Source organism: Palaemon carinicauda, chromosome 14 (genome assembly GCF_036898095.1).
Source record: "Palaemon carinicauda isolate YSFRI2023 chromosome 14, ASM3689809v2, whole genome shotgun sequence".
NCBI lineage: Eukaryota > Metazoa > Arthropoda > Malacostraca > Decapoda > Palaemonidae > Palaemon > Palaemon carinicauda.
In genome coordinates, this window is record NC_090738.1 from 41,834,036 (window position 1) to 41,849,035 (window position 15,000).

The window sequence follows — 15,000 nt, forward strand, 5'->3', positions numbered from 1 at the left end:
TCTCCTATATAAACTATAAAAACGTTAACAAAACAAGAAGAAGAGAAATTAGAATAGTGTGCCCGAGTTTACCCTCAAGCAAGAGAACTTTAACCCAAGACAGTTGAAGACCATGGTATAGAGGCTATGGCACTAACCGAGACTAGAGAACAATGGTTTGATTTTGGAGTGTCTTTCTTCTAGAAACAAAAGAATAGTGTGCCCGAGTTTACCTTCAAGCAAGAGAACCCTAACCCAAGACAGTGGAATACCATGGTATAGAGGCTATGACACTACCCAAGACTAGATAACAATGGTTTGATTTTGGTGTGTCTTTCTCCTAGAAGAGTTGCTTACCAAAGCTAAAGAGTCTCTTTTACCCTTACAAAGAGGGAAAGTAGCCACTGAACAATTACAATGCAATAACCCTTTGGGTGAAGAAGAATTGTTTGGTAATCTCAGTGTTGTCAGGTGTATGTGGACAGAGGAAAATATGTAAAGAAAAGGACAGACTATCGGTGTATGTGTAGGCAAGGTGAAAATGAACCGTAACCAGAGAGAAAGAGCCAATGTAGTACTGTCTTGTCAGCCAAAGGACCCCATAAATCTTTAGTGGTAGTGGTAGAGAACAATGGTTTGTAATTTTGGAGTGTCCTTCTCCTAGAAACAAATTTCATTAGATCATTGATTTTGGAAAAAAAAACCAGCATTCGCTCTTACTGTAATTAGATTGATCACGAGAGGAAAGAAATCAACAATTAATGAGCCAATCCGGTGCTAAATTGGAAAAAAAAAGTCATGATTCTGAAATGGGACAATCAATCTGACGACTCAAGTACGAATCAATCATCATTAATTGGTGAAATGTCGTTAGTTGGACGTTCATGAAATGTCAGGGGGGATGTGCAATGTCATGTAATGTCATTTGTCATCTCTTTTTATTGACATGGCCGAGCGATGCTTCATTTGGGCGTTTACCTTCATTGAAATATCCATATTGGGGATAAATTGTGTTTTGATGCTATGTGAAATATTACCCTGAAAACAAAATAGGAATGTGTATGATTGAAAGACTAGGAAATCGGAATTTCAATGTAATGCTCCATCGTGCTTTGAAGGAGCATTTGTTTGAAGGAGCATTAGTTTAAAGGAGCATTTGTTTAAAGGAGCATTATTATTATTATTATTATTAAATGGTAAGCTACAACCCTAGTTGGAAAAGCAGGATGCTATAAAGCCAAGGGGCTCCAACAGGGGAAAATAGCCCAGTGAGGAAAGGATAAAGAAAAATAAAATATTTTAAGTATAGTAACAACATTAAAATAAATATTTCCTATAAAAACTATAAAAAACTAACAAGACAAGAGGAAGAGAAACTACATAGAAATGTGCCCGAGTGTAGCCTCAAGCAAGAGAACTCTAACCCAAGACAGTGGAAGTCCATGGTACAGAGGTTTCTTTGAAGGAGCATTCATTTAAAGGAGCATTTTTTTTTAGTTGAAGGAGCATTTATTTTAACGAAGCATTTATTTTAAAGGAGCATTTCTTTGAAGGCGCGTTCATCTAAACGAGCATTTCTTTGAAGGAACATTTATTTAAAGGAGAATTTATTTGAAGGAGCATTCATTTAAAGGAGCATTTCTTTGAAGTAGCATTTATTTAATGGAGAATTTCTTTGAAAGGAGCATTTATTTAGAGGAGAATTTCTTTGAAAGGAGCATTTATTTAAATGAGCATTTCAGTTGACGGCTTACTTTCCTGAGGTACGATGACTTCCCTGTTTTCATCTAAATTAGTATAAAAACATGATTTTTTTTCTCTCACCTTTTCCAGGTACAGAGCCGATGTTCACGCTGCCACGTTGAGATGCCAAGCCTCCAACACGCACGGAACGGTCATCTCCCCACCCGTGACCCTTCAAGCAGGTCAGTTTTACGATGACACCGTGTGAATCTGCAAAACTGAACTATTCTATTTACCAAGGCACTTCCCTCAATTTTGGGGGTAGCCAACAATGACACCGTGTGAATCTGCAAAACTGAACTATTCTATTTACCAAGGGCACTTCCCCCAAAAATTGGGGGTAGCCAACAATGACACCGTGGTGAATCTGCAAAACTGAACTATTCTATTTACCAAGGGCACTTACCCCAATTTTGGGGGTAGCCAACAATGACACCGTGTGAATCTGCCAAAACTGAACTATTCTATTTACCAAGGCACTTCCCCCAAAAATTGGGGGTAGCCAACAATGACAACGTGTGAATCAGCAAAGCTGAACTATTCTATTTACCAAGGCACTTCCCCAATTTTGGGGGATAGCCAACATCAATAATAGGAACAAAAGGAGACTTTTCACTACTGTAGCTCCTCCCAGCCTGACGAGGGATTCTGCCAAGTTTGGTTGTTACTGCGAGGGTGCCACAGCCCACCCTTCCCAGTTATCCACCACAAATGAACTCTACTGAAATAGACAAATCAATAATTTTACTGTAAATTATTCATCATGAACAAGGTCAAGCAAACTGTGGGATCCATCCATCTATCTGGTAAATATGTATGTAACAGAGAGAGAGAGAGAGAAGAGAGAGAGAGAGAGAGAGAGACGAGAGATGAGAGAGAGTGAGAGAGAGAGAAGAGAGGATGAGAGAGAGAGAGAATGGGAATGTCTGCAATAGACAGGTTGACAAATTGAATATGACTTCCTTTGTTGCTGCTAAATCGTATTACTGTATTTTTATTAGATGTGAGTGTGTCGGGCCCTCAGGTGAACAATTGTTTTTGCTCTCTCTCTCTCTCTCTCTCTCTCCTCCTCTCTCTCTCTCTCTCTCTCTCTCTCTCTCTCTCTCTCTGTTGTTCACCCCTCTTCTTTATCACTCCTCACCCCTGTGTTTTTTTCTCTCTCTCTCTCACTCTCTCTCTCTCTCTCGTCTCCTCTCTCTCTCTCTCTCTCTCTCTCTCTCTCTCTCTCTCTCACTGATGTTCATTCCTCTTCTCTCTCTCTCTCTCTCTCTCTCTCTCTCTCTCTCTCTCTCTCTCTCTCTCACTCACTGATGTTCATTCCTCTTCTCTGTCACTCACCCCTCTCTCTCTCTCTCTCTCTCTCTCTTCTCTCTCTCTCTCTCTCTCTCTCTCTCTCTCTCTCTCTCTCTCTCCTTATTCCTAGAGTCAAGATAGTAATGATAGGAATATTCCAGATATCTGGGAGTTTATCTTTCATAACTAATAGCAAGATATGTACGTCCGGTTAGTCTACATATATTACTCCCTATTCGCGATATAAACCACCAACTAAATTTGAAGGAGGTTATGTTTCCACCCTTGTTTGTGTCTATGTTTGTGGACAGCTTCCTGACCACAAATTTTAATAGTAGTGTATTGACACTTGCATGGAGTTGACTGTTATGTAATAAGCTGAAATGTTAAATTTTGGAAGGTCATGGTTAAAGATAAAAGTCACGGTCAAGTAAAATGTCCAATTCACGTAATCAGCTATAAGTTTTGACATCGTTGTCACTGAGACTTCAAACTTGGTTCATATTTAAGTATGAAAATCATCGCTAGTTAATACATGTTAAAGTCAAAGGTCAAGGTCTAGTAAGGTTGAGGAATAAGCTGCCACGGCGGGGTTCTGCGCTTTACTGGGTGTCCCTCTAGTTCTAAGATGGAATTAACGAGTCTAATACGGTTGCATAACGAACTATTAAATTCTTGTTGAGGGAATTACCCTGATGAATTTCCCCCAGTGTCACCTCTGAGGTGAATGGTCTCCCCGGCCACAGCGCCAGTTCAGAAGGTCAAACGTACATAAATTCTAATCCTAATATCTCCAATATAAAGGGCATCTTCAATTAGGCAATGATATCCTTGAGGTTATTTTACCCGAGTGACATTGTGATTATGCTAGGATATATCACTTATGTTTACTAACAAAATAGCCTCTAACTAGTACTGCACTTCACTTATATCAGATACTGTACTTCACTTATATCAGATACTGCCATTCACTTATATCAGATACTGTCCTTCACTTATATAAGACACTGTACTTCACTTATATCAGACACTGTACTTCACTTATATCAGATACTGTTATTCACTTATATCAGATACTGTCCTTCACTTATATAAGACACTGTACTTCACTTATAAAACATACTGTCCTTCACTTATGTCAGGTACTGTACTTCACATATATCTACTAGTATCCTTCAACTATATCAAATGTTGTTTTTCCCATATATTAGATACTGTCCTTAACTTATATGAGATATTATCATTTAGTTATTTCATATACTATCCACCTATTTCAGATACTGTACTTCACATGAATCGGATACTATCCTTCACTTACATCAGATACTGTCCTTCACTTACATCAGATACTGCCCTTCGCTTATATCAGATAATGTTCTTATATCAAATGATGGTCTACTTCATGTCAGGTAATGTAGGCTACTTGCCTTAACTGCAATGCAGACGTTATATCATGATTTATCATTCTTTTAGCATAGCTAACCACATTTCATTCTTCATGACCTAATGTTTGTAATTTGATTTCCATTATGTAATGTTGCCTGAAATGCATTCTCTGCTCCTCAGTCGTCTGGCAAGAGTTTACCATCAGAGCCGAGAGCGGGCGAGCAGTACTGGGTGGGTCTGTGTTGCTGAAATGCCTCATTCCTGCTCACTTGACCAATGTGGTCACGCCAACAGCTTGGGAGATGTCAACCCATACTCTTTACCCTTCTTCAACACCAGGTAAGATGAGTGTTTATTATTATTATTATTATTATTATTATTATTATTATTATTATTATTATTATTATTATTATTATTATTATTATTCATTGTGGCTCTGAATAGATGTTTCTTGACTGTGATGTTACAATTGAAAATTGGTGTTTCATATTTTTCCTTTCTTAGGCTTGCAAATAGAAATAGTTACCAAGTACTGCATCTTTTGTTGCACCGTTTGAGTTGACACAGACTGAAGAAAGGGTCAGGTTGAACAAGTTTCTTCTAGAATATTCTCTTCTGACTGATGACTTTGTTTGACTGACCTGTTTTGAGTTTGAAGAACTCAATTTTTTTTTTTATTTGAAGTCCAATTTTCTTTTGTGGGGCGCAATTACAACCCATTTTCCGTTTTAATTGTGGATGACCTCAAAACTCCACTTTTTGTCTTTCATTTTCCTTTTAACTTGAGTTCAAAATCCATTTTTTCACTTTCATTTATATGAGTTTGAAATCCACTTTCCACTTTTATTATTTTGAGTTTATAATCCAATTACAACTTTCATTTATTTGAGTTTAATTTATTATTTTGAGTTTGAAATCCAATTACCACTTTCATTTATTAGAGTTTAAAATACATTTTCAACTTTTATTATTTTGAGTTAAAAATCCAATTACCACTTTCATTTATTAGAGTTTAAAATACATTTTCAACTTTTATTATTTTGAGTTTAAAATCCAGTTTCCACTTTCATTGATTTGGGTTTAAAATCCATTTTCAACTTTTATTATTTTGAGTTTAAAACCCATTTTCCACTTTTATTATTTTGAGTTTATAATCCAATTACCACTTTCATTGATTTGAGTTTGAAACCCATTTTCAACTTTTATTATTTTGAGTTTAAAATCCAATTACCACTTTCATTTATTTGAGTTTAAAACCCATTTTCCACTTTTATTATTTTGAGTTTAAAATCCAATTACCACTTTCATGTATTAGAGTTTAAAATACTTTTTCCACATTTATTATTTTGAGTTTAAAATCCAATTTCCACTTTCATTGATTTGAGTTTGAAACCCAATTTTAACTTTTATTATTTTGAGTTTAAAATCCAATTTCCACTTTCATTGATTTGAGTTTAAAATCCATTTTCCACATTTATTATTTTGAGTTTAAAAATCCAAATACCACTCTCATTTATTTAAGTTTAAACCCCATTTTCCACCTTCATTGGCTGAGCTTAAAATCTCTTTTCTGTGTCCATTAACAAAGTTTAAAACTCCTTTACCATTTTCTTTGATTTAAATGTAAATCCCTTTCTGCTTCCATTGACAGAGTTTAAAATCCCCTTCTCCGTTTTCAGTGACTTTGAAGTTAAAATCCATTTTTTCCTTTTCCATTCTACGTTCTTTTTGCACTGGCTCTTTCAAACCGCTTCTTCACACATCCCTGCGCTGCTCTGTTTTTCGATATCTTTTATTATATATAAAATAAAAAAAAAAAAGAAATAAAAAAAATATCATCAATAAGATTTTCCGTTTTATATTGTGTGCAGATTTGTGCAAACTTTACGCTAAATTGAGTCTACCCCCCCCCCCCCTGCCCCATACATAAAAGCAATCATTGCCTACAATGGTTTTTTCCCTTTGCGTTTCGAAACCATGGTTTACTATACAATAGAGGTTTATGAAAGGAGCGATTTGTATGAATAGGACCAAATCTGCTAGTTCATTTCCCTGAAAGAGATTCCATTGAGTCTGTCATGACTGTAATTAAAGTCATGAGGTGTAGTAGCTTTTCATCTGTTATATATCCTGTGCCATACGGTACAAACACGTTCATCCCGGCTGCAGGAACCTTATGTGCAGTGCAATACTACATGAAGTCTTTATTCTATTATTATTATTATTATTATTATTATTATTATTATTATTATTATTATTATTATTATTATTACTTGCTAAGCTACAGCCCTAGTTGGAAAAGCAGGATGCTATTACCCTGAGGCTCCATCAGGGAAAATAGCCCAGTGAGGAAAGGAAAAGAGGAAATTCGAATATTTTCAAAAGTGTAACAACATTAAAATAAATATCTCCCATATAAACTATATAAATTTTAACAAAATAAGAGGAAGAGAAATTAGATAGAATAGTGTTCCTGAGTGTACCCTCAAGCAAGAGAACTCTAACCCAAGACAGTGGAAGACCATGGTACAGAGGCTATGGCACTACCCTAGACTAGAGAACAATGGTTTGATTTTGGAGTGTCCTTCTCCTAGAAGAGCTGCTTCTAGAGGGATATGAACAGTAAGTTAATATATAACTAACCTAAGAGAAATATCACAGAGATTACATTAAAGTTTTGCTTTTATAGTTAAAACTCTATATAAAATTACAGATAATAAATTTTAAATTTAAATGAAGCTTGTAATTTTACTATTAGAAATATCCGCATGACTCACCAGTGATAATAATACATTTAGTATATGCAGACATAAGTCCACAAAACATGGATAATAACTTCAAAATGGGCGTAGATTAAATCCAATAAGTACGAGTCCAGAAATAATAATGATAATTATTATGTTGATGATGATAATTAGTATCTTCTTTAATTTTTCTTCACTCCTCCTTTTCATCCACCAAAACGTCTTTACATCCACCAACAACTCTTTCTTTTCATTTTCCCTTTGCCTACGCATGCACCGAATAGTCTGGCTTATTCTTTACATATCCTCTTCTCTCCTCATACACCTAAGAACACTGAAATTGCCAAACAATTCTTCTTCTCTCACGAGGTTAACTACTGCACTGTAATTCTGCAGAAGCCACTTTCCTCTTAGGAGGGGTTGAAGAGACTCTTCAGTTATGGTAAGTAGCTCTTCTAGGAGAAGGACACTCCAAAATTAAACCATTGTTCTCTAGTCTTGGGTAGTGTCATAGCCTCTGTACCATGGTCTTCCACTGTCTTGGGTTAGAGTTCTCTTGCTGGAGGGTACACTCGGGCTCACTATTCTATTTTATTTCTCTTCCTTTTGTTTTATTAAAAATTTTATAGCTTGTAAAGGAAACTTTTATTTTGATATTGTTACTAGTCTTAAAATATTTCGTTTTTCCTTGTTTCCTTTCCTCACTGGGCTACAGTCCCTGTTGGAGCTGCTGGGCTTATAGTAGCCTGCTTTTCCAACTAGGGTTGTAGCTTAGCAAGTAATAATAATAATAATAATAATAAAAATAATAATAATAATAATAATAATAATAATAATAATAATCTAAAGACTCTTCCATTTCTTCCTCTAAAAACTTTCTTTTCTTCCACTCGTGGTACCATACCACTAGTGAAGCCAGTTGGCAAGCGCACACAGGGTTGAGACTTAGACCTAGGGAAGGCTTAGGATACGGTGGTCAAAGGGGTGGCAGGGGGAGCTTAGCCCCTCAGTAGGTAAATAGCTAAGGATATAGCTCCTGTGTAAGATTAGGTGGGAAACCTTAGGTTAGGTGGTATTCTGTGTTTATTTCCTTTTTAAAATGTGAATTTTCAGTCATAGCTTTTGAATATTTTACACCCAGTCTCTCCGAACCAACTACAAAGGTTCCACTTTTCCTTTTCATCCACTAAAGACTTTCTTTTAATCCAATGAAAATTATTTCTTTTCCTCCGATGAAGACTTTTCAATCACTAAAGACTTCTTTTTCATCTACTAGACTCTTCCTTTTCATCCACTAAAAAATATTCCTTTTATTCCACTAAAAATTATTCCTTTTCATCTGTTAAAGACTTTTTATTCACTAAAGACTTCCTTTTCATCCACTAAAGACTCTTCCTTTATATCCACTAAAACTATTCCTTTTTTATCCTTTAAAGACTCTTTTCATTCACTAAAGTCACTTCCTTCTCATCCACTAAAAACTCTTCCTTTTAATCCACTAAAAGCTATACTTTTCATCTGCTTCAGATTCTTTTAATTCACTAAATGCTCTTCCTTTTCATCCACTAAAGACTCTTCCTTTTCATCCATTAAGAAATATTTCTTTTCATCCACTAAATACTCCTCCTTTTCATTCGCTAAAGACTATTCCTTTTAATCCACTAAAAACTATTCCTTTTCATCCGCTGAAGACTCCTCCTTTTCATTCGCTAGAGACTTCCTATTAATCCACTAAAAACTATTCCTTTTCATCTACTACAGACTCGTCCTTTTCATCCGCTAAAGACTCTTTCTTGTAATTCATTAAAAACCATTCCTTTTCATCCGCTAAGGACTCTTTTCATCCACTAAATATATTCCTTTTCATCCGCCAAAGACTCGTTCTATCCACTAAAGACTCGTCCTTTTAATCCGCTAAAAACTATTCCTTTTCATCCGCGAAAGACTTTTCATCCACTAGAGACTCTTCCTTTTAAACCTCCTAAAACTATTCCTTTTCATCCGCTAAAGACTTTCTTGTAATCCATTAAAAACCATTCCTTTTCATCCACTAAAGACTCTTTTCATCCACTAAAATCTATTCCCCTTCATCTGCTAAAGACTTTTCATCCACTAAATACTCCTACTTTCCATTCCCTAAAGACACTTCCTTTTAATCCACTGAAAACTATTCCTTTTCATCCACTAAAGACTCCACCTTTTCATTTGCTAAAAACTCGTCCTTTTAATCCACTAAAAACTATTCCTTTTCATCCGGTATAGACTTTTCATCCACTAAAAACTATTCCTTTTAATCGACTAAAAACTATTCTTTCTGATCCGCCAAAGACTTTTCATCCACTAAAGACTCTTCCTTTTAATCACTAAAACTATTCCTTCTGATCCGCCAAAGACTTTTCATCCACTAAAGACTCTTCCTTTTAATCACTAAAACTATTCCTTCTGATCCGCCAAAGACTTTTCAATCACCAGGGACTGTTCCCTTTCATCCACTAAAGAATCTCTTCCTTCTCATCTCCGCAGAAGGTCGGTATCTAATGGTGGGCCCCACCGGAGACCTACTGGTCCGAGGAGTGACTCACGAAGACGCTTTTACTGAATTCAAGTGTCGAGTGAGGGATCGAATCAACGGTGGACGAGAGATGACATCCCGCGAGCCAGCCAAGATTCTCATACTCGGTAAGTATTTGTTTTTTAATATCTTTATTAACAGAAATATTATATTTTTTATCATCATATATTTCCATTCCACCATTTTTTTAACCCGTTCTTCAATTGCTCATGACTTAGAAGTACTGGATAATCGTTAGGGTAAATTTGGTTATTATTATTATTATTATTATTATTATTATTATTATTATTATTATTATTATTATTATTATTATTATTTCTTGCTAAGCTACAACTCTAGTTGGAAAAGCAAGATGTTATAAGCTCAAGGACTTCAATAGGGTATTATTATTATTATTATTATTATTATTATTATTATTACTTGCTAAGATACAACTCTAGTTGGAAAAGCAAGATGCTATAAGCCCAAGGACTCCAACAGGAAAAATAGACCAGCGAGGAAAGGAAATAAGAAAATAAATAAATAAGAAGTGATGAAAAATTAAAATAAAATATTCTAAAAATATTAACAACATTAAAACAGATATTTGATATATAAACTAAAAAAGGACTTAGTTAATTCTTATATGCTATGATATTTATAAAATTATATCTTTTCTTTGATTAGATGTGGCCTGCTCCATGAAAATGTAATTCATTGAAAATATGCGTGAAGTCATCAATCTCGTCACTATCTTTAGTTATACAGTATTTTGTATCATGTGTTCAGTATTATTATTATTATTATTATTATTATTATTATTATTATTATTATTATTATTATTATTATTAATTTTTTTTATAGTGTAGAATTCCGGGTTGCATCCTGCTTCCTTAGGAGTCCATCACTTTTCTTATTATGTGCGCGTTCCTAGGATCACACACTTCTGCGTGAGTCCTGGAGCTACTTCAGCCAAATGGAATCTAGAAAAACTAGAGGCTGAAGTAGCTCCAGGACTCAAGCAGAAGAGTGTGATCCTAGGAACGACGCACATAATACAAAAAGTGATGGACTCCTAAGGGGGCAGGATGTTACCCGGAGTACTACTCTATAAATACCACCCAGTCGAGACTGTGATAGAGAAAGAAAATAATAATAATAATAATAATAATAATAATAATAATAATTATTATTATTATTATTATTATTATTATTATTATTATTATTATTATTATTATTATTATAGTAATAATAATGATAATACTAATAATAATGATACTACTACTACTACTACTAATAATAATAATTATTATTATTATTATTATTATTATTATTATTATTATTATTATTCGTTAAACTAAAACCCTCGTTGGAAAAGTAGGATGCTATTAGCCCAAGGGCTCCAATAAGGAAAAATAGCCCAGTGAGGAAAGGAAATAAGGAAATAAACTAAAAGAGAGATTTAAGAACAATAACATTAAAATAAATCTTTCATATATAAACTATTTAAACATGAAAAAACAAGGGGAAGAGAAATAAAGTGTGCCCGAGTGTACCTTCAAGCAAGAGAACTCTAACCCAAGCCAGTGGAAGACCATGGTACAGAGGCTATGGCATTATCCTGCTTTGAGACCAAGAGCCCCAACAGGGAAAATAGCTCAGTGAGAAATGGAAATAAGGAAATAAACTACAAGAAAAGTTTAAGAATAATAACATTAAAATAAATCTTTCATACATGAATTATTAAACCCTTTAAAATTCTTCTTTCTTCCTATTCTTTGTCTACATCTTTTCCCACTTCTATGTGGGGTCGATGTTTCTGGCCAGCTTTCTCCATCTACCTATGTTTTATAAGAAGAGAAATGAAATAGAATAGTGTGCCAGAGTGTACCCTCAAGCAAGGGAACTCTAACCCTAGACAGTGGAAGACCATGGGACAGAGGCTATAGCACTATAGGAGGCAAGTTAGCTAACGCAGGTTGAACAGTTGATGACATATTTGACTTTCATTTTATAAACTTGGATTTACACCTGGATTTAATTCCTTTGGTTCGTGATATCCTCCTGGCTAGTACAGTGGTAACTCATTCGCCTAGCATTCGCATGGCAGCAGATCGATCCCCGCCCAGGACCGTGAGTTCAAGCTGTTTACTGGGGAGGATACTGCTGTGGTTGGGCAACACAGTGGGGGGGGGGGTTGGGCTTGTCCGGCTGACGGTCTGGTGAGCATCTATTCTGATATAACTGGAACTGAAACCAAACAACTTTAACTTTATTGATTGCGTTTATTCCAAATACACTCTGGCACTATTCTATCTTACTTTTCTACCTCTTTGTTTTTTTTATAGTTTATATATGAAAGATCTATTTTAATGTTGTTACCATTCTCAAGATATTTTATTTCGGTTGCTCATTACTTCTCTTTTAGTTTATCTATTTGGTTGTTTCCTTTCCTCTTTGGGCTATTTGTTTTCCTCTTGGAGTCTTTGGGCTTATAGCATCCTGCTTTTCCAACTAGGGTTGTTAGCTTAGCTAGTAATAATAATACAAATAATAATAATATTAATAATGATAATAATAATAATAATAATAATAATAATAATAATAATAATAATAATAATAATAATAATAATAATAATAATAATAATATGCTTTCATTTCCGATATCTTTTAAACCTGTGAACTTGTATATATAATTATTTTTTTTTTTCATTTTTTGCACAAGTGAATCGTGTGATTTAGCTTAGAAAAAAAAAACTATGCAATTTAATTTCCAGTTAACACTTTCATGTTTTGCATTATGATGAAAAACAGAAACTATTAATTTTCCGGCTTTTTTTAATCACTCACAGGAAATTATTCCAAGATCAGCTATTTTTAAGCACAGTGATTTCACATCATTTCAAAATACATTAACTGGGTATTAGTGTATTTTTAAAAGGTTTTATAAACACTTACCCCATGAAAATGAAATTTTCCTTCTATCATCTCTCGTGTTTTATTATATTTTCGTTAATTTTTACAAGAGTAGAATTATAATGATTGTTTATAGAATTTGTTTAAATATATTTATATTCATCAAATGTCTACTTGTGTAAAAGAGATCGAATTATCCGTTATATATGCCGATTATTTATTATTTTTCTTTAAGAAATGTGTGTTTTTTGTCAAGTATTTATTTAATTATGGAAGAGAAATTGGTTATTTTGCAATGCTATTAATTCTCTATTTTGGAAATTTCCATGTATCGTATTCCTTCTTATTGCTTTTCATTTGATTAACATAATTTGTGATGGCTTTTGGTAACGTCCTTTGCCTGGTGATCGCCAGACTGAGGTTCGAGTCCCGCTCAAACTCGTTAGCTTCTTTAGTGTCTGTAGCCTCACCATCCTTGTGAGCTAAAGATATCGGGTTTGGGGGAGCCTATAGGTCTACCTGCTGAGTCATCAGAAGCCATTGCCTGGCCCTTGAGTGAGGAAGGGCTTGGGCGCCGATCATATCTATATAGGGTCAGTCTACAGGGCACTGTCCTGCTTGCTATGGCAATGTCACTGCCCCTTTCTGCTTGCTACGGCAATGGCACTGTCCCTTTCTGCTTGCTATGGCAATGTCACTGCCCCTTTCTGCTTGCAATGGCACTGCCCCTTTCTACTTGCTATGGCAATGGCACTGTCCCTTTCTGCTTGCTATGGCAATGTCACTGTCCCTTTCTGCTTGCTATGGCAATGTCACTGCCCCTTTCTGCTTGCTATGGCAATGGCACTGTCCCTTTCTGCTTGCTATGGCAATGTCACTGCCCCTTTCTGCTTGCTATGGCAATGGCACTGTCCCTTTCTGCTTGCTATGGCAATGTCACTGCCCCTTTCTGCTTGCTATGGCAATGGCACTGTCCCTTGCGTCTGCCATTCATGAGTGATTCCCCTCTCTGGTATTAGCTGGAGTTGAGAGGGGCTTGAGAGCTGAATATATGTACTTATGGTCAGTCTCTAGGGCATTGTCCTGCTTACTGGGGCAATGTCACTGTCCCTTGCCCCTGCCATTCTTAAAAAAAGAAAAAAAATAAGGAAAAAAACTACCAGTGTTATCAACACATCAAACTTTTTTCTGTTTCACTTACCGGGCATTACGTAAATGCCTTGATTAAAGAGTCAACATTTAACCAGGGGAATGTATTGAAGCCTATTATCAAAGGCATCTCGACATCGAGCGAAATTTCGATTCAAATTTGCTAATTGCGATTGAAAAACAAACAGGATTAACTCTGCTTTTTTTTAACTGCCTCGACTAATTAAATCTCGCTCCCAGATTTCAAGATTATGTTGTTGTAATTTAGACAATGAATCAAAACTGTTTTGATTACAGTGTTATGCATAATGTAATGATTGTCTATTCACCTATTTCGACTGTTTAGTTTTGTTTCGTGGTATTTCGATTCTTTGTTATTACCTCCGCCGTCGAAGTTGGAAGGCGGTTATGAATTACCCCTTGTTAGCTGGTTTGTTAGTGAACAGCTTCCTGGCCACAATTTTAATCTTTTAAGGAAACTTGCAGGGATTAACTGTTATGCAAAAAAGCTGGATATTATTATATTTTGGAAGGTCAAGGTCATAAGTCAAAGTCACGGATAAGCAAAATGTCGAATTCACGTAATCAGCCATAAGTTTGGACATCATATCTATATATGATCAGCGATGAGTATAGCATCCTACTTTTCCAACTAGGGTTATAATTTTTTTTTAAAAGCATGGTTTAAAGGTTTAAAGGCCGCTCATGAATGGATGAGGCAAGGACAGTGACATTGCCATATCAAGCAGGACAATGCCTTAGAGACTGACCATATATACATATGATCAGCGCCCAAGCCCCCTCTCCACCCAAGTTAAGACCAAGGAGGGCTATGCAATGGCTGCTGATGACTCAGCTGATAGACCTGTAGGCTTCCCCAAACCCCCCATCCTTAGCTCACAAGGATGGTGAAGTTGCAGCAACCAAAGAAATTAACGAGATTGAGCGGGACTCGAACGCCAGTCTGGTGTTCACCAGTCAGGGCCGTTACTACATCGGCCACCCGAGCAAACGTTTTGTGTGTTGGCTGTTCTTGATATCGTCAACGTTACAAAAGGGGTTTGCACAATCCTTAGCTCCCAGGGATGGTGAGGATGCAACGACCAAAGAAACTTATGAGTTTGAGGAGACTCGAATCCCAGTCTGGTGTTCACCAGTCTGGGACGTTACTACATCGGCCACCCAAACAAACGTTTTGTGTGTTGGCTGTTCTTAATATCATCAACGTTTCGGACGACG

General features: G+C 35.7%; 1 protein-coding gene across 4 annotated transcripts in view; it reads left to right on the forward strand.

Moving 5' to 3' along the window:
* The first annotated feature begins 4,584 nt into the window (after nt 1-4,584).
* LOC137653551 (cell adhesion molecule Dscam2-like) overlaps nt 4,585-15,000 on the forward strand; it is a 75,299-nt gene continuing 64,883 nt past the window's right edge. For all 4 annotated transcript variants that reach the window (XM_068387037.1, XM_068387039.1, XM_068387038.1 and 1 more), the window contains exons 1-2: nt 4,585-4,740; nt 9,669-9,824. In XM_068387037.1, coding sequence (XP_068243138.1) covers nt 4,704-4,740; nt 9,669-9,824 — 193 coding nt within the window. In that variant the 5' untranslated portion in view covers nt 4,585-4,703. The remainder of the gene's footprint in view (nt 4,741-9,668; nt 9,825-15,000) is intronic.